The 22,974-nt window shown below is 36.0% G+C and overlaps 1 protein-coding gene across 1 annotated transcript; it reads right to left on the bottom strand.

Annotated features, from left to right (window-relative positions):
* Positions 1-4,391: 4,391 nt before the first annotated feature.
* On the bottom strand, positions 4,392-6,357 carry LOC128165572 (somatostatin receptor type 2-like). Its single transcript, XM_052830236.1, has one exon. The coding sequence runs from the start codon at positions 6,106-6,108 to the stop codon at positions 4,966-4,968; it is 1,143 nt and encodes a 380-aa protein (XP_052686196.1). The 5' UTR covers positions 6,109-6,357; the 3' UTR covers positions 4,392-4,965.
* Positions 6,358-22,974: the final 16,617 nt, after the last annotated feature.

Here is a 22,974-nt window from a genome sequence, read left to right as displayed (position 1 = left end):
CATCTGATGTTTTTTAGTGATCGCAAAATCAGACAAAAGAATGCTACACCCTTCTATCGTCATGAAAGAAAAAAAAACATACAATTTCGGCTCCGTAGTGCATGTATGTGGAAAAAAATCCCAACAAAAACAATACATCTTGACGTGTAAAGTAAGGAGATATTTCTGTTAATCGCACAATCCAAAAAACATTTAATATAGCCTGAATCTTATCTTACTCCCAGACGGAATTTTTACAAAAAATTGATTCATGTCAGCACGAGTCTACATCTAAAACAATTAATCTAGCGCATTGCAAGTATCCATTGTACAGGGTGTACCGTAATATAGAATGCCAAACTATCTTAGAAAACTTTTCATAAAATTGATAAAACAACACAATAATTGCATTTCCATTTATCTGATTTAAATTTGCAATCATTCTCAAGTTTTTTTTTTAAATTTGCCATTTCAGACGTCATTTAAGATCGATAAAAACGTCAAGTTAATGAGGGAAATCCTCCAAACAGCAGCACATTTCTGCAAAAAATTTAAATTACCCATTTCTCTCCCAGTTGAGAGTTTTACTTGTGCAATAGAGTCACAAGTGCTTGAGGACAGGACCCTCTCCCCAATTCAGTCTTTAATTCATGTGTTTCTACAAGATGTTCTGTCGAACGGGTGTCCCAGATTTATTTTATAGTTGGCTAATGATTGTTTTTTATTTTTTATCTCAACGGTGAAAAGTTACAAATTCGTAGAATTCGCGTTTACATAGTTATATAATCAACAGGGGTGTCAAGGCTTCGTGGAAAATATTAGAGGGCTTTAGTCGAGAGATAGCCAATTATACTCGTGGATTCGTTTGAAACTGTGGTTTTTTTTTTAAATTAAATGATGCTACCGTTCACATACACCGTATTTTAAACTCAAAAGCATTATAAAAACTTATGATAAAATGTACTTAATGTATTTGATTTGAAAGAAAGTGATGTTTTTTTTATATCTAAATATTCGTTAGATAAACTTTTCCCTTTTTGTGACGCTTACATATAACTGGGCTCCATGCCATCGAAGGTAAATAAAATATGGTCTGTTTCATGTTAAGTCATCGCCGTGCCTAATAAACAGTTAAAAATTAATGATTATAAAAACAAACGCATTGATATGATTATCGATATGAATACATTTTTTTAATTATACAAACAACTAATCCAATAATAAGTAATTAGAAGAAACACAAATTGATCTCTTCGAGTACATGTCTGCCTAAATACTTCTATTCAAAACAATAATTTGATCTTCAAAATCAAGAAAATCAATCATTAGCCGCTTAAAAAATGAATTTGGGACACCCGTTCGACAGAACATAGTGTAACTTATGAATAGAAAATGCCGAGAAAATAAAACTGTTCTCTTATTTGTAACTAAAAAACTGCCGCATTAAGAAAAAAAAAATGCTTCGATTTTTTCCCCTTTATAACTAGTAATCGACTAAGAAAGTTTAAGACGATGATCGAATGCTCGTTAACATCCCTAATAATCAATGTTTAATTAGTACATTTTTGTATGATTCATCAAATAAGATTAATTTGTTACTAAATTGAATTCGTTAGGTCTGGAAAGATTTTAAAATGTGACGTTAAAATAAACAGATCCAGTGCTAATTACGAAGAAATCATTTGGGATTAATCGTTTGGGACTCGCAAACATTCATAATTGCACATCAAAAGGTTTGTCCTTAATTTACATGACTTTTCGGCATGCCATATTACCATAACTGTAAATTGGTTTAACAAAAAAAGGCCAAAAATATAAATATAATCCCCTCCCCCCAATAAACCTCACAACATCATATCAAAGCAAAAAAGGAATGGAAATATTAGAAATGTGAGGATTAAACAGAGATTAATTAAACTGAAGGTTTCTCATACAATGTTATGGGCAAGGTTTCTTTATAACCAATTTCTCTTTAACTTGAAAGTAATTAACAGACGAGTGAAATTCATTAATAAATGTCTACAATTTTACAGTCTCTCTGACAGTAACAACAAGTCTGTACAACTTCCAATTCATAATTATTTAATTCTGTGCGTAATAATGTCTAAGCTTAGAGCACTCATGTCGTTATATAACACCATAACATTGTCATCAGGGAGAAAATGCCTGATTCTTAGGCTAAGGGTTGGTGTGGTCAGAATTTACATTTCGATCAAAACCGTATGTACAAAACCCTCATACACTCAGCAAGATGACACCTATAGAAGTAAATCACCTTTAGAAGTATAATGTGAGAACGCTTTCCACGGATTTCATTTCTTATTTTTTTTTGACAAGAAAAAAAAATGCCCTCGAACTAGAAGATGTGATTGAAGTAATTAGGTATACATATTATATGGATATATACAAAACTCGTCCTTCAGGTCACTGAACGAGTTGCCATTCGACGCTTTTTTTCTCGGTTTACGACCCTTTACTTACTTAGTTTAATTTGTGATTTTTCTTAAATCAGTGTACTATTTCTGTAGTTTATTAGTCAAAATTAGTCAAGTTATGAAAAAAGCAGTAGTAAATACTTTGAACGATAATTGACATATGTAGCTGTTACAGTATACAGGAAAGTTAAAATGTGTGTATTTTTACTTTCCTTTTAATTTTCATATTTTACAATATTTCTAACGAGATAACACGACAAATCAATTTCATCATAAATACCTTTAAGTTAAACTATGCTTTAATGAAATAAAAAAAATAATCATATCAGAATATTGATTACATTTTGGATAATGCTAGTACATGTAGCGCAACAAGAAGGGGTAAAAAAAGACACTGATTACGACGCATTAAAGGGGCATGGTCACGATTTTGGTCAAAAATTATTTTTCCGATTTTAATATTTACAATGAATCATAGAGGCATTTTTGATAGGCAACCAAAATTTGATTGTCATTTGTTGAGTTATAAGCGAGTAACAGAGCTTGAAATTCTTCGCTATGTAAACAAAGCGTTTGTTTACATTTTGAGCGTTGAAGTAAAAATTTCAGTTTTAAACCTAAAACGAATGTTTTAAACGTTAGAAACTGTTTATTTATGTTTAAAATAAATAAAAAGATCGACAAATAAGCTGGAAAAAGATTTTTTACTGGTATATTGAACCAAAGTAAACAAAAACAAGACACGAGCCTTGTTTACATGACAAAGAATTGTGAGCCCTGTATCTTGCTTATAATTCTACGAATGACTCTCAAATTTTTTTTGATCATTAGAGATGCATTTCTAAAGCATTGTATATAATAAGAACATAAAAATAGAATTTGACCAAAATCGTGACCATGCCCTTTAATCGTGCCAAGAGATGAGTACAATGTCAGAGAGGAGAGGTAAGGGAAACCCGACGAGCGGTATACCATATAATTACGTAATTATACCTGTTGTGATTAAGGTAGTACGAAACACCCCTAAAATTATTTATTTGAAATATTTTCTGAAATACACAAAATAATGACTTAATATGATGTAAAAATTAATTTCAGTCCATTATCTTAAGAAAAAAATATAAATCATACCCATCAATTACTGAAGGCCAAATAAATTTAGGATACGACGTATTTCGATAATTTTGAAACATACATTTGGATGGTGTTCATATGATTTTTGTGCAATTAAGCCTTATATCATTTAAAAATGCGTAACTTGTGTTCTTTTCAAAGTAAAGGCCTGAAATTTGGACACAACCACTACCAGTATTTAAGCTTTATGTTTAAAAATTTCAAGGTCATATCAACAGGTCAAAGGTCAAATATGATGACGTCATCTAGGATTTTTATCAATTTATACCTCCGTCAAACATACTTAAACCTTAATTAATCTAAAACCAATGGTTAAATTTTCTTTATTTTGATATATTTTCATTACAGGGTCATGCCAATCATACTGTTAAATTTTATTCAAATTTGAATAATACATTTTCTTTTAGATACCGTTAAGTGCTGCAAATTTTCGTCTTAAAAGAGTATTCACAAGCACTAGTTTTACATTATATTGCATGAGAAATTATCTTAAGTTACCAGTTAGAATTTATTTCAGTATTTTTAAGTAACAAGAAGGTCTCCTGTTTAAACAGCAGCACAAATATTTGTAATATTTGAAAATAACTTAATGGCATTAAAAATTATAGCAATGACTATTTCATTTTACACTCTACTGAAAGGAGATTCCAATGGTAGGTTTGGGGCGATGAGGGCAAAAATTGTGAGGTCGAATTTTTTTCAAATTTTACGTATGAAAAGATTTTATTCCGAAGAAAAAAATATAAAAATTTCAAAAAATTGAATGATTGGAAAAATTAAGCTTATCTGTTTTGTACTACCTTAATCTAGTCTATGTCCTCCTGACGTCAAATTACCATATTTGAAAAAGAAAGAGTAAGATGTTTATAATAGGTCTTCTCATTAATATCCGAAAACTGTGCTGCCTTTTTATTAATAAAAAAATTTCAGTCACTTTTAATTTAGAGACTTGTTTGTTTACATACTTATTCATAGTTATCTATTTTTTTAATTCAATATCAATAGCTGGGTTATTGAAAGTTAATACCTTAACGATTTGCGATTCGTACCCAATAAAAGACCCAAGGTTATTTTCTGAATCTTTTGTTTAGTGAAAATGCAGTAATCATACGCATATATTGGTATTTGATTAATAGCAAATCAGTTCAATTTATTATCATAGGCTTTATTGTCAGCTCTTAAAATATGAATGGCTTCCCGTCAGAATAAAACTGGTAACATATCAATATTTTTTAAACGTCACATATCCGTAGACTTTGTCCTTGATTAGCGTCGAGTCTCAGATTTCCATAGAACATATCCTCAACAAGTCCAGAATAACTGACTTCGGTCTGCAGTCTAGAATAACTGACTTCGGTCTGCAATTCAGTACATAAAGCAAAACTAGGTTTTGCAATTCAATACAAAGAGCAAATTACTACTCTAACATCCCTGTGTAGACGCCCCCGTTGTCTCTTTGTTGGTTCAGTTGACTGTCTGCTTGATAGTCTTGATTTGTCTCGGCTTCCGTTTGATTACTAACGGGTCTCCGGATATCCAGTTCAACCGCATTAGTATTACCCCGTTGTAAAAAATATCGAACACGTTTTTTACAGATACAACTAAACTGGAACACCTCCTTAAACTTTTGGCGGAAGTTTTCACTAAGAAAAGCATAAAGGATGGGGTTGACCATGCTGTTGATATAGGTTAAGATTGTAATGATATGCATCACAACCATCGGTACAGTGGCATAGCTACTTTGTAGCGTGACGGCTATCATCATGATCCAGTATGGTAGCCAGCAAAATCCGTACACCAAAATAATGGCCAGAACAAGTAAGGTTACCTTCCGGTGGTTTCTTCTCTGCTCTTTTGACCTTTGGCGATTGGCTGGTCCTGCTCCTTTCATATGAATTATAACACAAGTATAGAAAATTGAGATGAAACACAAAGGAATAGCACACCCGATAATAAAATTATAAATAGTATACGCCGGAACAGTTAATACGTCATGTGAATCTGGCCAGTCTATTGTGCACACGTATGTATCTTGATTTCTTTTTAGCATTCTTTTTGAATACAGAATCATAGGCAAGGAAAGCAATAACGATAGCCCCCATATACATATTATCACAAATCCTGCTTTCGTTGGCTGTCGATGTCTCTGTGATATGACAGGCTTACAAACTGCAATATAACGGTCAAAGCTTAAACAACTTAACGTCAAAACGCTGGAATACATTGTGAGGCTAGATGTTATCCAAAAAATTTTACACAACACTTCTCCGAAAATCCAGTGTTTTATTATGTCAGTAGTTGCTACCATGGCAATATGTAATATAAATATTAAATCCGACAGCGCTAATGTAAAAATATACATATTTGTTACAGTCTTCATCTTAGACGACTTCAAAATAACGGAAATGACCAAAATGTTTCCAAGTAAGCCACATACTCCGATTAGAATAGATATTGCAGAGAACATGAAGTTTGTCTCCGAATTCTCAGATCCCGTAATATTCGACGCATTCATGATTTCAGTACTAACACAACTTTTACTCTCCGTAAAATTTATCATCTGTTAAAGCTCCATCGTGAAGTATTACAGTATGCAAGGTTGTTCTCTCTTTGCCGTGGGCGAGTGCTCTGTGATAGCTGCCGATCGAAAGTCAGGTTTATATACTGCATGGAATCTGAGCCATTCTGCGCAACATACGGCAGTAGTATCATCTTACCCTATAGGAAAACTGTGATTTAAATAACATGTAAATGGCAATAGAATGGCAGAAACAGAAAAATAGAGAGATCGATGTAGGGATAAATACATGATATACGTATTTATATTTCAGAACTCAGATAGTTTGCTCATTTGGATATCCGACAGAGGAAATTATAATTTTGCTGGAGCAGATAACATGGTTTTAAAGTCGTGTTCTCTAAACACGACTGTTTTGAAGATTTGTTCAATATTTCTTACGCTACCTCTATGGCAGTTTCTCCTACTCAGTAAATTATTAACTATAAAATTTTAATGCACAGTTACTCTGCAATAATATTTCTAATGGAAAAACTGAAACACCATGTATTAAAACACGATTCAGAAAATAATTAATCGAGTTTATATGACTCTTACAAAGGGTCTTTCATGAAGAGTCATATACTGTGGTTTCATTAATTTTCGTGGGTATCAATTTTCGTGGATTTTCTGAAAACCACAGTTTCAAGGATACGTAATTTCGTGGCCAATGATCCTATCAATATAAAATGTTTGTTGAAGTTGAACTTCAATGAACATGTAATTTCGTGGATGAACTTAACAACGAAATCCATGAAAATTGGTATTCAACGAATATTGATGAAACTACAGTATCTATGAATCATATGTATTACATAATAGTGTTTTTTGATTGAAATTTAATGTCATTCAAGATTTAAAGAAATAAAAATTATGTATAGCGAAATGTTAACCACAACATAATAGGTTGATTCAAATAGAGTAAATTTAAGTTGTTAGAATATATTTTCTCCCACTGATTTAAAATATTTCAAACCATCATACAAAGTATTATTGTAAAAAAAAATTCAGTAAAATGAACGTTACTTTTGTACATGTATATTTCTAAATCTCAGTAAACGAATTATAAATTGCATTACACAGCTTTCCAATACGTAATGCATGTACATTGTATACATGAACCATATCCTAATGCATACATAACCTTTGTAATTTGCATCTGTCTGTTGATACTAGAATAAAAGGTCCATGAGCTACATCGCTCACCTGAGCTACAATAGCAAGAACTAGATTTCCCTGAGGTAGTGACCACCTCAAAGGACTCGGTTAAAACTGACATGAATTCATAAAAGCATTTGGTCGTCATATTAGTTTATATCGCTCCTCAGCTGCCATTGAGGTAGCTATACCAGTCAAGAAAGCTTCCGATCGAGACATTTAGGTTGCACGAACTTCTAATTGCATGAACTACACATTGTCGTAAAATGTTAGTATAAAAAAGAATAAAGGAAACTACAATTAATAAAAAATATAGTTATTTTTGAAAGAATTTCCAAAGTATCCGTATTATTTTGCACAGATAGTGCTGCCTTACCTCGCATGCACATCGAACATCGTGTGTCATTTATACAGAGTGCATAACGTCTGCATATTATTGAAGACCCCGACGGCACTACATCCAACACAGTAGATAAATGATAGTAAATCCAAGAAAGTAACAACACATCGTTTCCATCGGTTTCTACAAAAACATTCCGTTTCTAAAGTCAATGCAGTCATTGGCCTTGCTCGATCTGCCACGGTGTGGGGTCTACGCACGTGCGATTTTATAACATACACAGGAAAACGTTCTAAAATTATCGAAGATGTTTGAAATATGTGTGCATGTTTTGTCGTTCATTGCATATTCCTCACCAGTGCAGTGGATCACTGGTTTTATTTGACCCTTAGTTTTACGGTTTCACCGGAGGGGACTATAGCTTTCCTCTGCGTCCGTCAGTCTGTCCGTCCGTCCGTCTGTCCGTCCGTCTGTCCCACTTCAGTTTTCCTTTGTTTTTTTCTGCATGCGTTTGACGAATGATGTGAAACTTGCTGAGCAGCCTCAAAATATCAAACAGCAGACCAAGTTTATACTTTTATAGCGTCTAGTCAACACAATTTCCAGAAATTTAAATTTTTTTCACTCCAAATTTTTTAATGATCGGGTTCGTTATCGGGCTCGGTGTGTACTAAATGAACGAGGACATTATGTGGTTAGTGAAATAATAAATAATATCGTGCATTATTTGTTTTATTACATTTATCATTTCTAATAACAAACAAATAAGTTCTGTAAAATGGTGTCAAGTATTGTGTAAATTTTAACAGCAGGGTTTTATCATTATTATTATTACAATCGGATTCGTTATCGGGTTTGGGCTGTTGAATAATATACTAGACTTCTGTGTTTGCTTTGCTTCAAATATGTACTTTTTTAAATGGATTTCTGAGATTGTTTGCTGTTAATTGAAATAATTTTTCATAATTTCATACTTTACAATTACTACATTTATGATAGGGGATCTTTAATATACAAAGTCTCAAACTTTTGTCATTCTCAATCAAAGGGGTTACCGGTAGGGGACGTGTATTGCTTATGCAATACTCTCAGAATGCTTGTTGATTTTAAACTTTATGTTCATTAATTGGTGGATAAAATTAGTTCTAAATGTGATAATAGAAAATATACGGTTTTTCTTTTGTTGCAACAATTAACATGTTTGGTAGCGATCCCCCCTAATTAAGGATTAAGTTTTTGATCCGCGCCTGATTTAGTACTAGCATCAATAGTGAAACAGACTATACTATTTTATGCAGAATGTTCCTTGAGAAAGACTCGATATACTCAGTTTTTATACAAAACAGACACACATTCTTTTTTTTAAACTATGGTATTGTACACCAAAAGGATCAAACAAGGCTATGATTTTTTTAGGCAACCCAATGTTTATAATTTCAACCACGTGTAGAGTTGTTAAACATGAACGATAACTCTGTTATGAAAATCATGAATAAGACATATACCTTGTAGATTTTAATGTTTAAACATAAATCAAAGTAGGATATATGAAAAAACGACCAGTATTTACGTATTTTGAGAATATTATCCGAACAGTTGTACTTCCGCCCGAAATTTCACAGGAACTGAACAAATCTTGGGGAAGTCTCGTGCACTGTCAAATCAAACACCTCTGGATTTATTACATACTTAGCAACTCTTCTGCTCATCGCTAGGCCCCTTTAAAGGCTAATTGTATTCCGCGCGCTCGTGCAACAGATTTTGTGGTGTGTTCCCGTTTTGCACACATTTGATAATTGGGTATAGAACAATAGGTGTGATTTGTGTTGTGATAACAATTATAGTCTGCTTTCAATCAAAGAATTTACCTGGATTTTTACCTGTGTTTTATCAGCGCCTTACAATGAATTAGAAAAAAGAATATAGATATTTTGTTGTGTTTTATATCTGATTTCTAATAACTCACCATTTTTCATTTGATAAAATAAAGATAGTGATATATTTAGTCTTTAATTTCCGCTCACTGATAAGAAAAATAATGATTAGATGATTTGACTTTTACATTTTTGTCCATTTATATAATATAAATATATAAATATACAATTAAATGAATATTGAGGGAAAATTCTGGTTCCAAGCCAACTGGAAGCTGATTCAATGGATAAATATATATATATGATGTATAATTAAACGATGAAGGGGAAAACTACACGTACAGTCATGGGGTACTCCCTGTCTCTTTTCACATCTTGACAGTAGTTCTTATGACACTACCGCTTTAGTATATATTGCGGGTCACTTTCTGGTTTTTCAAATCAGTAGCTATATACACGAAGCACAAAAAATTTCGACAAAAATAATAATTTTAATATTGATTCGGTAAGTTCTTATGACATCACCGCTTTAGTATATCGCAGGCCACTTTCTGGTTTTTTTTTCTTCAAATCAGTAGCTAAATACATGAAGCACAAAAAATTCCGACTAAATAATAATTTTAATATGGATTCGATATATTTCAAACTGAAGAAGGTTGACCATGCATAAATCACATGTAGGTCTACATTTGATAGAGTTTGTGAAAATATCTTTACAGTTTTTGAAGCATAAAAAATTGCCGATTTATCATCATACAATTTGTCCATTTTCTTCGATTATTCAAGCCATAGCATAACTGAGAAATATTTAGCAGCGTTTTCACTAAACACATTTCCTCCATTTATGTCAGCAAAAGCAATAATTGAACAATAAAATATATTTTCTCTTCAAACTTGTTACATGTACATGTACTTCATATAAACAGCAAGTTAAACAAGAGCACTACATATACAATAGTTTTGCAGTAATCTTTCTTGTTTAAATAAATTAATGAAATTGTTCGTGACCAAATTGACGTCTAAAATGAAATTCAAGAACATGGATGTCAATTATATGTAAATGTGTTTTTATGCAAGTTATATTGTAACGTGTAATTAATGTAAATATCAATTGCGAGTAGATATGTTTTATTAGTTTTATTGTCAATTGCCCTCACTGGAACTGTGATATAGACTATAGCAATTAAGCAATTAACTCACCTGGTAAAATTCCCCTGTCGCACACATTTTTTCGATACCTAATTTTCAAATGTGTGCAAAACGGGAACAAACCAATTTTGTTTGTAAATTAGATTATCGATTATCTGATTTTATTTTCATCGGGCACGATGTTTCACTGCCAGAATGAGTGTTGAACAACGATGGTAATTGATGCACAAAGTAATAAATACTCCTGATATCAAAGAGTTTGATTTAAATGGGGCACTTGGTATCTTTTTCAATAGAAATCTATTAGAAACATCTAGTATAAGAGAATGTAGAGATGACAAATGAATGAGAGAAAAAATCTAACACTGTTTTAATACTGGGAATTTTGTTTGTTTGATGTGTTCGTCATAATACAATTTTACGTTTTTTGTCATCAAACTTCATGTTATTTTCATATAATGCCAAATACCACTAGAAATCAGCTTTATTTTTTCAGAGCATTGGAGAGAGGGAAGCACAAGCAGCTGGATGTTGTTAAAAATATTTCTTGCGATAATAAGATAATTTTCTGAACTATAATAATTTGTATTATAGTACAGAAAATTATCATATTTCTAAAATAAATATTTCAATATCAGACATCTGTGCCCTGGACCACCACCCACGCGGTGAAATCGTAGCCTGGATAAGTATTCATTGATCATGTAAAAAGGTACGGGTTCAAAGCTGAGAGGGAAACATAATATTATTTGGTTATCCTGTGCGCGTATGTATAATAGTACCTTGGCAATGTTCTCACTTGATAACTAACAATATATCGGGAATAGGTGAGGGAGAAAATTTGAAGTTGTAGAAAATGTCTGTACAAGCCATGGGCCTTCTTGTCATTAATCTTACGATATTATTCCTCAGACGACGATTAGCCGTATGTAAACATATTTGATATCATTCACACTAAGGACAGTATGGGCAAATCTTGCGATTAAATCACTTAGCTATAAATATAAATTTACATACTGGACGACTCCATACCTCGGTTAATAATGTTTAGGCCAGTTGGGCTATTGACTCAACAATTTTAAATTTCTAGACGATTATATATTCTAAGTTGGTATTAATAAATGCGGACAGTATGTGTTTGTAAAACACCGATACCCTGTTTGGCATCAGAGACATCAGTAAAATATTCTAAGTACTATACAAGGCTTGCTGTGCCATAATGTTTATAGGGTCATGTCAGAAACTTTACAAACATTTAAACTTTTTGCATTAATTATTTGGTTGTATATTATCATTGGTTAAAGTATCCCGCTTGTGAACCGCATATCACAATCCACCTGGAGATTTTCCCTCACATATTTGACTTATTATACATGTACATGTACTTCTTATCCATCATGCTATTTATCATAATCAAATAATTTTCTGCTAGTTTAAGATACTAGGAATATTTTATATTTTCCATTTCTTCCAATGAGTCCTCGGGTGGGGTCCCTCAAGACCAAGGTCTTTCAGTTGTGGCGGTTTTTAACCCCACCTTTGCAAATTAGTTTGGCATTTATTCAATGAATTTATTGTTTTCAATTTAAACAATACAAATTGGGTTCATTGAATAAACGACCGAATAAACGGCAAATGAACTTGGACTCATTAGAAGATTTTGGATTCAGGTACTCGTATTGGGTAAATACTTGTAGCAACAAAGCTCAAAGTTGCGCAAAATTAACAAAGTGTTTCTCTTAGGAATGCCTTTGTACTATATTTATGGAAAAATTTGGTTGACAAATAACCGTTTGTGTTTATCTTACATATGTCTCTGTTGGCATTTAATGCCAAGATTAGTCTTACAAAAGTAGACTGGACTCCAGGGTCAATGTCATACTAAAGATTAAAAAATATGTTAGGTGATGTCCAAAGGAAACAAAAGCAGAAGCTCTAACCGCTCCAAGTTATAGCAAAATAGAAAATATCCATTGTCAAATCATGAATTAAAAATGAAATGCAAAGAACTTTGGTTTGTGTCAATGAAGAATAAATCTGTGATTTATAAAAGTTCTACCGCCTACCGTTATAAAGGTGAATCAAAACTATTTGTCAAGGATAAACTATTGAGGTCGATATTTCTTGACATGAACGTAGGCGATAATGCTTTAAAATGAAGAAAAATCGACGTCATTTGAGTGTTTTACCACGGGAAGATTTTACTTGGAATAAAAGAGATGAGATGGACGCGCCGATGCGCTGAATACAATTATACCCTTTAAACACTTAGCCTTAGCCAGACATAGCCACACAATGAAAATTTATTCCTTTCACTTATTCATATATAATGTGTTATAATGAAATTGTACATTATAAGAACTAATGGTACAGGTGATACCATGTAATTCTAGAACAGACTGGCTAGTTGGGATGTTTGGCTAAGTGGGAATAAACCTTGGTAACAATCGTCTTTACGATGTAAAGAGAGTAAAAATTGATCCGATACCGATTAAGAAAGATTTCGTAAGGCGTAAGAGTTTTGTAGATGTCGTCGAGCTGACAAACATTATTTATCCGATATCATCTGGTTATTGCATAGTGCCATCGGGATTCTTTGATGTGTTTATGTTACACTCGACCATCACTATCTACTGACTAGATGGTGATGATTCCAGGCCCGTCTTCATAAGGGTAGACCTTCTTTCCCTGTATTAAATATTAGTCTTCCATTGTAATGTTCTTACAACACGTTAGTTTGACGGTGCAGGTGCGCTTAGCGCCTTTAGCGCTCCTTTCTTTGTTATTAATGGAAAACCATCATCTTTGCTACAGAACTGCCAAGTGAATGGTTTATTTTCATCCAAACAATCCGTTCGATTGTACGCCTCTATTGTAAAACGTCATATTTAAGTCTTGTTGTTTCTGTACGGTTCTTCTTTTTCTATTTCTTCTTCTTTCCCTCTCTGAACTTGTCCGTCGCGTTTCTCAGAGATGGCTAAACAGAAAACGCCATTGTGTAATGTTAAGACTATTATTATGTACGAGCTAACAATGACCGATGGTCATCTAAAAAGCTCTCCTGTTCTGAAAGATCATTATTGTCTTAGTCCTCGTGCTGTATTGGAGCCATTTTCATTAAAAGATGTATTCGGTCTGATTCGGAGTCTTCTCTTATTATTGGAGTGGTGACAGCGACAAGGAATTACAACCACGTCTCCTCCAAGTCAGTTTGGGTACGTCTTCACGTAATACCATTTTCATTGGCAACGGTCACAATGAAAAATGGCCGGCAATCGCGCTCCAAAACAGTGGTCGTTGACGAAAAACGAAACAATCACAACTTTTTCGAAGCATGAAAGCAGAACTTACAGTATACTCTGTCTCTAGATCTTAACTTTGCAATATTTCTTGTCAACGGAGCAAGGTGGACTAAGAAAACGCTCGCAAATCCTAGACGTGGTCTCGCAAATGATGGGCAAGACGTACCAGAAAATTCACGAAGAACAGCCGCACAAAAAGTAGCACATCTAGAACTTATGCTTGGGAAAATTGCTAACTACTGTCCCATTATCTCACGAAATACTATTGTAAAGAACTCTACATCAATTGAATCTATTTGGCAAGCAATACGTACTCACTTGGGTTCCAGTCAACTGGCGCACATTTCTTGGACTTTAATAGCATCCACTTAGAACCAGGAGAACGACCAGAAGACTTATTTCAAAAACTGACTAGCTTTATTGAAGACAACCTTCTCCAACGTGGAGGAGGCATAAGCCACATGGGTGCACTTTCAGAAGCAGATGAAGAGATATCCCCCTCCCTCGAAAACCTCATCACATTGACATGGTTCCGCCCACTGAACAAGGACTTACCTGCCCTGGTGAAACAAAGGTATGGTCCTGAGCTAAGATCCAAAACGCTAGCCAGCTTAAAACCCGAAATATCCCAAGCTCTAGACAGCCTACTTGATGAAATTCGTATAAACAATGATGCCAAGGTCCTTCGAACAGCGTTTAAAAACTACAACTCACCATCTACCACAACACAGAGGCATCAAAACATTCACACCAAAAACAACAAGATATGCCCATTGTGCAAACAAGCTGGACGACCTCGTCATGATCACTTCCTGAGCACATGCAAATTTTTACCACAAGAGGACAAAACATTTAAGAGCCGAACTAGACACCTTTGTGCCCTCACCAATTCTGACGCGGATAATTTTGATAGTACACCTGAAGGAGACCATTTTGATCCCTACGAAGTAGCTCCTACCTCAAGACGGGTCAGTACCAAACAGTCACCCCAGATGAAGGCTTACTATAAGCAACACGTACTACATATAACGCTTGACACTGGTGCGGAAATCAGCATGATTCGTGCATGCGTTGCTCAACTCACGGGGATTGAAATTACCAAATCCACACAACACGCACTTCAAGCAGATGGCACTACCCCATTAGAAACAGTAGGAGAAACACATTTCAACCTGACTAGAGAAGACATCACCCTTCACGTCGAAGCTCTTGTAGTTTAGGACCTTGATGTTGACTTTCTCGCAGGTATTCCATTTCTCTCTGCTAATGATATTAGTATTCGTCCAGCACGCCATGAAATAATGATTGGGGACTCCCATGTAATTTACTATAACACCCCTGACAGACACCAACAGCACCACATTCGACGGGCTCATGCTTATGTTCTGAAGTCACCGTCCACTACAGTGAGGCCAGGATCACACCTTGAGCTAAATGTACCGGAACACATCCCAGCGGAAGGCACTGTACCTGTTGAACCTCGTCTTGAATCCCGCTACGCACACAATATGTGGCCTAAACCTGAAATAATAGATGTAGTGGCTGGAAAAAATACGCATTGTGAACAATACAGAAGAATCTAAACAACTCAAGAAAAATGAAAACTTTTGTCAAGTTCTTCCTACTACACTTGTATCAGACAACAACATCACCGATGAGTTGCCAATATCTGCGCTTTGTTCACAACCAACAAAAACATTACAAGGGAGCAAACACTGTCATTCCAATTCTGTTAAAAGTCAATCCGGACCAAATTCTTACCCTCGAGACCCAACAACAGTTCCAAAGAGCCCTTCAGGCACACGACTCTCTATTCGACCCTCACTTCAGTGGTTATAACGGCAAGGTGGGAGCATTAAACATGAAGATCAACATGAGACCTACACAACCCCCTCAGAGAAAGGGTCGCCTCCCACAATATTCCAAAGACAAACTACATATTCTGCAAGACAAGTGCAATGAATAAGAGGCCATTGGAGTCTTGAGAAAACCTGAAGAAATAAACATTACTGTGGAATACCTAAATCCTAAACCAAATGGTGGACACCGACTGGTTACTGCCTCCGAAGACGTTGGGCGCTATTCAAAACCCCAACCATCCCTAATGCCTGACATTGACTCTACCCTACGCACCATTAGTCATTGGAAATACCTTATAGTGAAAGACTTAACAAGTGCATTCCATCAGATCCCATTGGCCAGAGACTCAATGCGTTAGTGCGGCATTGCTACCCCTTGTAAAGGTGTACGGGTTTACACCCGGTGTGCAATGGGGATGCCAGGCTCAGAAACCGCCCTAGAAGAACTCATGTGCAGGGTCTTAGGAGACCATCTTCAGGCGGAATTTGTTTCGAAGTTAGCAGACGATTTATACTGCGGAGGAAACACCCCAGACGAACTTTTACAAAACTGGACCAGTGTAATGACAGCCCTCAATGATTGTCGACTTAAGTTATCAGCAGGAAAAACAATCATTTGCCCACGCTCAACGACCATATTAGGATGGATTTGGACACAGAGGCGTCTTTCTGCAAGCCCTCACAAAGTCTCAGTCCTATCCACATGCAAACTTCCAGACACTGTCCATGGCTTGCGCTTATTTATTGGGGCCTACAAGATGTTATCCCGCGTCCTACCAAGCTGTGCACATGCAATTGCTCCTCTCGAAGGCGCCATCAGTGGTCTTCAGTCAAAGGACAAAATCAAGTGGTCAGAAGAGCTGATTGAGAACTTTAACACAGCCCAATCAAAACTTAAAGACTCCAAAGAAATCTACCTTCCAAAGAGAGATGACCATTTGTGGATTATCACTGATGGGTCCGTCAGCAAATGTGGAATAGGAGCGACTCTATACATAATGCGTGATGACAAAATCCGTCTCGCTGGATTCTTCAGTACCAAGTTACGAAAGCATCAAGTAACATGGCTCCCATGCGAAATTGAAGATTGTGTATATCTGCTGCCATAAAACATTTTAGCCCCTTTATTATTCAATCAGCCCACAAGTCATGCGTCTTAACAGATAGCAAGCCATGTGTCCAAGCAATACACAAATTCCGCAGAGGTGAATTTTTTCAAGTCCCAGAGTGACATCCTTTCTCTCCACAGCTAGCCGCTATCAAGTTGACCTTCAACACCTTGCTGGTTCTGCAAACATCCCATCAGATTTTGCCAGCAAAAACGCAGCCGAATGCAACAATCCTTCATGCATGATTTGTAACTTCATCATTCAAGTGGAAGACTCAGTGGTACGTGGGTGGCGTAAAACCCCAAGCAAACAATACCAGCAGTATTGACGACATGTTAACTTTACCTTTTACTACTAGATCGGCATGGATCAATATCCAAGCCGATTGCCCAGATCTTAGACGGACACACGCGCATCTCAAACTAGGTACCAGACCGTCAAAGAAACTCACAAATATCCGAGACGTTAAACGTTACCTGAATGTAGCGACCATAGCAAAGGACGACTTACTCGTTGCACGCAGGTCTGACCCACTACAACCACCTGCAGAGCTGATCATAGTCCCACGCAGCGTCTTAGATGGCCTGGTAAGTGCACTTCACATACGTTTGGATCACCCAACTAAACATCAGATGATGCTAGTTATTAGGCGAAATGTCTTCGCTTTGGATTTATCACAGTCGATTGATCGTGTATGCGACTCATGTCACACGTGCGTCTCACTGAAAAAGTTTCCAATGACCTACACAGAACAGTCATCCGACCCTCCTCCGGATGTCATTGGAATTAACTTTGCTGCAGATGTGATAAAACAAAACCGTCAGTTAATTCTAGTCGTACGAGAAACTGTAACTGCTTATACGGCTGCTCGACTCATAGACGATGAAAAAGCACAAACCTTACGTGAAGCTCTTCTCCTTTTGTGCATGGACCTACACGCACTCGATGGACCAAGAGCAGTTACACGTGTCGATCCTGCTCCTGGGTTTCTCGCCCTACGTGAGGATGCTCTCTTAGATCGCTATCGCATCAACCTGGAAATCGGCCGGGTGAAGAATGTCAATAAAAATCCAGTTGCAGAAAAAGCCATTGCAGAACTCGAGGAGGAAATACTGAGACAAGAACCTGGAGGAGGCCCAGTCTCACAACTTACCCTGTCTACAGCCGTAGCACGACTGAACTCTCGTATCAGAGATGGTGGACTATCAGCACGAGAAATGTACACACAAAGGAACCAGTTCACTCATGAACAGCTCCCCATGTGTGACAAGGACATTATCGTTCAAAAACAAGCCCAGCGAGATTCGAACCACATCAGTAGTGCACTCTCGAAGGCCAACTCGAAAGGACCACGCCCCCCTCATGTACCGTCTATTGGAGATCTTGTCTATTTGTATTTCGACAGAGACAAGAAAGCCCGTCCCAGATACATAGTAGTTTCAAAAAATGACGAGTGGTTATATATCAAAAAGTTTGCCGGTCAACAACTCAGATCGCACTCGTACAAGGTCAAGACCACAGAATGTTTCTGCGTTCCAACAGACTTACCGACCTTACCGCCCAAACACCAGCAACATTTCATTCATCAAGATGATGATCAGGAAGAAGATGCGACACCCAAACCTCGTATGCCCGAGCCCAATATCTTTGACAACCCACACCGCGACACCTACAACCCCGGATCCCCACCTATTCCAGACGTACTCTCTACTCCGCCGTGTGCCATAGAGGCGGAACAAGAAACTCCACAGAACGCCTATACAGAGGATGACGAAGAGAACAACGAAGAGCAGGCCTCAAGTCGCCCTCAAAGAACAAGGAAGCCGCAAGCCTATTTAAAGGACTATCTTGTGTCTTAGTGACAATTCAGTTATGTTAATTGATTATGTTTGTTCTAATTGATCTTGTCATTTAGTAGGTGATATTACCACCTTTTGCAAACCTTACTTTTACAACTAATTTGGATCAATCACAGAAAGTGTAATTATAGTATAATTATAGGGATACAATTATGCAAAAAAAGGAGAAAACAGGAAGCGCCATTATGTAATGTTACGACTATTATTATGTACGAGCTAACAATGACCGATGGTCATCTAAAATGCTCTCCTGTTCTGAAAGATCATTATTGTCTTAGGTGGCAGGGGACAGTTTTTTTTATACAATTCATTGTAGCCAAGGGATGCATGTCTTCGGAACTCTGTAACTAGAATTTCCTCAGTTCCCATTCAGCACAAACACCTTTAATTCACTCTTTATAAGGCCAATCATCCATTTCTGAAGAAAATCATTAGTCAAAACCTGTAAAATCCTCTACATACTGGTTTTTATGAGATTTTGACCCTTTCATATTTTGCTAAATTTTCATGATTTTTCAGCTTTTTAGACCTCCCCCAGCTAATTCCCTGCAGAGGGTTGACCTTCCGTACCGCGTGCATGTTGCACTATCACATGTCAGACACTTACCGGTGTATAGTTTACAGTGTCCCATCCACCTACTTTTCGTGTTATTTTACCTCCCGTCTGTAACTTGCAATTTCACTGTGTAAAGTCAGCACACCAGTCATAGCCGCAGGTTTCGAATTTTACTTCTGATTCTCGTGTACCTAACATAAGGGGCCTACATATTGCATATCGATTTCAACAACAGACACCCCTCTAATTAATGACAATCATTAAAAATCATTTCATGAATTTTAGCAACACTCATAAGCCTTCAAGTACAGCAACTCTCAATTTTACAAAAATATTGACCGGGTACTTTATTCGAAACTGTCCCTTGCTACCTTAGTCCTCGTGCTGTATTGGAGCCATTTTCATTAAAAGGTGTATTCGGTCTGATTCGGAGTCTTCTCTTATTATTGGCGATAGTACAAAACTTTAGAATAACGATAGGCTAACTGTATTCGGCGCGGCCGCGCGCTCGCGCAACGGATTTTGTTTGTAAATTAGATTATCGATTATACGATTTTATTATCATCGGGCACGATGTTTCACCCTGCTAGAATGAGTAGTGAACAACAATGGTAATATTGATGCACAAAGTAATAAATAAATGAGGCACTTGGTGTCTTTTTCAATAGAAATCTATTAGAGACATATATTTAGTATGTGAGAATGTAGAGATGATAAATGAATGAGAGAAAAATCTAAAAATGTTTTAATATACCGTAAATTCTGTTTGTTTGATGTATTCGTTAGAATACAATTTTAAGTTTTTTGTCATGAAATTCATGTTAATTTCATATGATGCTAAATACCACCAGAAATCAGCTTTACTTTTTCTCGAGAGCATTGGGGAAAGGGAAGCACAAGCAGCTTGATGATGTTAAAAATATTTCTTGTGATAATGAGATAATTCTCTGTACTATAATAATTATTATTGTAGTACAGAAAATTATCATATTTCTAAAATGAATATTACAACGTCAGACATCCACGCGGTGAAATCGTAGCCTGGATAAGTATTTATTGATCATGTACAATAGGGTACCGGTTCAACGATGAGATTGAAACATAATATTATTTTGTTATCCTGTGCGCATATGTATAGAAGTACCTTGTACCATCATTTAAATTGGAAAGAAGTCCTCACTTGATAAATATCAATAAAGCGGGAATATGTGCAGGAGAAAATTTGAAGTTATATAAAATGTCTGTACAAGCCTCTACCCCGGTTTATAATGTTCAGGCCAGTTGGGCTATTGACTCAACAAGTCCAATTTCTAGACGATTATATACTCTAAGTTGGTATTCAATAAATACGGACAGTATGTGTTTGTAAAACACGGTGACCGATACCCTGTTTGGCATCAGAGACATAAAAACCTTTGTGTTTATGTTATTTATGTCTCTGTTGGCATTTAATGCCAAGATTTGTCTTACAAAAGTAGAATGGACTCAAGGATCAATGTCATATTAAAGATTTAAAAAAATGTTAGGTGATGTCCAAAGAAAATAAAAGCAAAAGCTCTTTTCGCTCAAAGTTGTAGCAAAATAAACAATATCCATTGTCAAATTATGAATTAAAAATGAAATGCAAACAACTTTGGTTTGTGTCACTGAAGAATAAATCTGCGCTGAATACAATTAGCCCGATATGCCTGCATATCTACATGAGAATGCTGATTTGATTTTTTTCATTTGGGGTTGGCCAACCACTTTTATGGGGGTCAAAACTGTGTGTGGTCTTACATTGAACCTCTATGGGAAAAATCGTACACTCCATTGTAAATGGTTAAACTTGAATACGAACAAAGATAATAAAATACGATATTCAGAATCGTATATTGATTGTTACAGGCAATATATAGGGTTTATTAGAGCTGACCCCTGGGGTCATCCCCACCCCAGTAATTGAAAATGACCATATATCTCAGAAACTATTAGAATCCTGACCCCTAAACCATATATATTCTTGTTCCATGTGTTATGGGGCATCGAATGGTATGTATATAGGTCATGCGACCTGGGGGTGGTCCTGATCATGACCCCTTTGCATACCATTTGATGTGTTAGGGGACATCAAATGGTATGCAAGTCATGGGTCCCGGGGATAGTCCTGACCTCCTTTGAACAGGAAGTGCCCAAATATCTTGAAAACAGTCGAGATCCCCTCCCTAATCTATATATTTATATATACTTGTTCCCCGTGACAAGGGGCATCAAATGGTATGTAGGTCATGGGCCTCGGGGGTCGTCCTGAACCCCCCCCCCCCCCCCAAACAAACAGGAAGTGCCCGAATATCTTGAAAACCATATATATTCTTGTTCCTTGTGTTAAGAGGCATCAAATGATATGTAGGACATAGGCCCTGGGGGTGGTCCTGATCCCCCTCAAACGGGTAGTGCCCGAATATCTTGAAAACGCTTGAGATCCTCACGCCTATACCATATATATTTCTATTCCTCGGGTCATGTAGGTTCACCTGATATAAAGTAAATGACCCTTGGGACCGTCATGAAACTTCAGAAATAGAAGTTATCAAGTTTTAAATCTTTTTCTCTGTAATGTTTGACCCATGTGGGTCATTCCTACCCCCTATATTGGCCTCGTTTGTTTGGGAGACTTTATAATCGCTCTGATTATAATTACATCTTGTTCAGATGTACATTATTACACTTACAATGATAAATTTTTCGTGATACTCAGTCTTTTGATTAAGTAACTATTATCGTAATTTTAATTCGAGTCTAACCTTGCCCAAAATACACGGTTAACGTATCAATTCAAATATTTTCCCGCGAATGGTAGCTGTTCCTCAATAAAGAGTTTAAACACCAATTAATTTTAACATTTATTTGTCTGTATACGAATTGTAGCATATTGATTTAATGCATTAACTACCAAAAATATCACTTAATTTGCTTTTTAATCAAACAAACTTGAAGGCTCTGTTTGTGTTGAGATTCTGGAAAATTACGTTGATTGGTGTATAGAATTAAAACACATTTCCGTACGCTAGATTCGTTTGAAATGATCTTGAAAAATTGCCAAATGATTTTATCTCTATTCGGAGTATTATTTAGTTATATGAAATATGAGTACTATGAAAAAAAATTGAAATTTCTACACAGCAATTGCTCTCAGTTTAGGGTACTTATTTTTTAAGTGCAAGTATAATTTAATCTATTAATAAAAATGAACAAATTCTGTTTTCCTTAGCTTGAATTGCACTATTCAACTATCAAGCTCCACTGAAGTTTACTGGTCTCCGTAATTCCACTGAGTCAGAGTATTAAATTTTTCCTAGAAAGGAAATGAAATGGGGTGTTTGATTGCTGCTTATTTTGAGCAGTGAGTATAATCTTTGATAGGAACATATAATAATTGGATATTAAGGATGTATCGAACATTGCGAAGGATCAGTATCGCGAAGCTTTTAAATCGTTACAACATATTCAGATCATTGAGACTGATCATACAGCATTGTTGTACATGTGTTGCGTAACATCAGAAATCACCTGAGCCCATCAGTAGTCAAAATTCAACGTATAATGTGGTAGGTAGGCATAAATCAACAGTGACAGCCGTTTCCCTGTAAAAAAGAACATCGAAAAGGAGATAATTAAATTATC

The sequence above is a fragment of the Crassostrea angulata genome, chromosome 10, assembly GCF_025612915.1.
Source record: "Crassostrea angulata isolate pt1a10 chromosome 10, ASM2561291v2, whole genome shotgun sequence".
NCBI lineage: Eukaryota > Metazoa > Mollusca > Bivalvia > Ostreida > Ostreidae > Magallana > Magallana angulata.
This window is presented reverse-complemented; position numbering and strand designations above follow the sequence as displayed.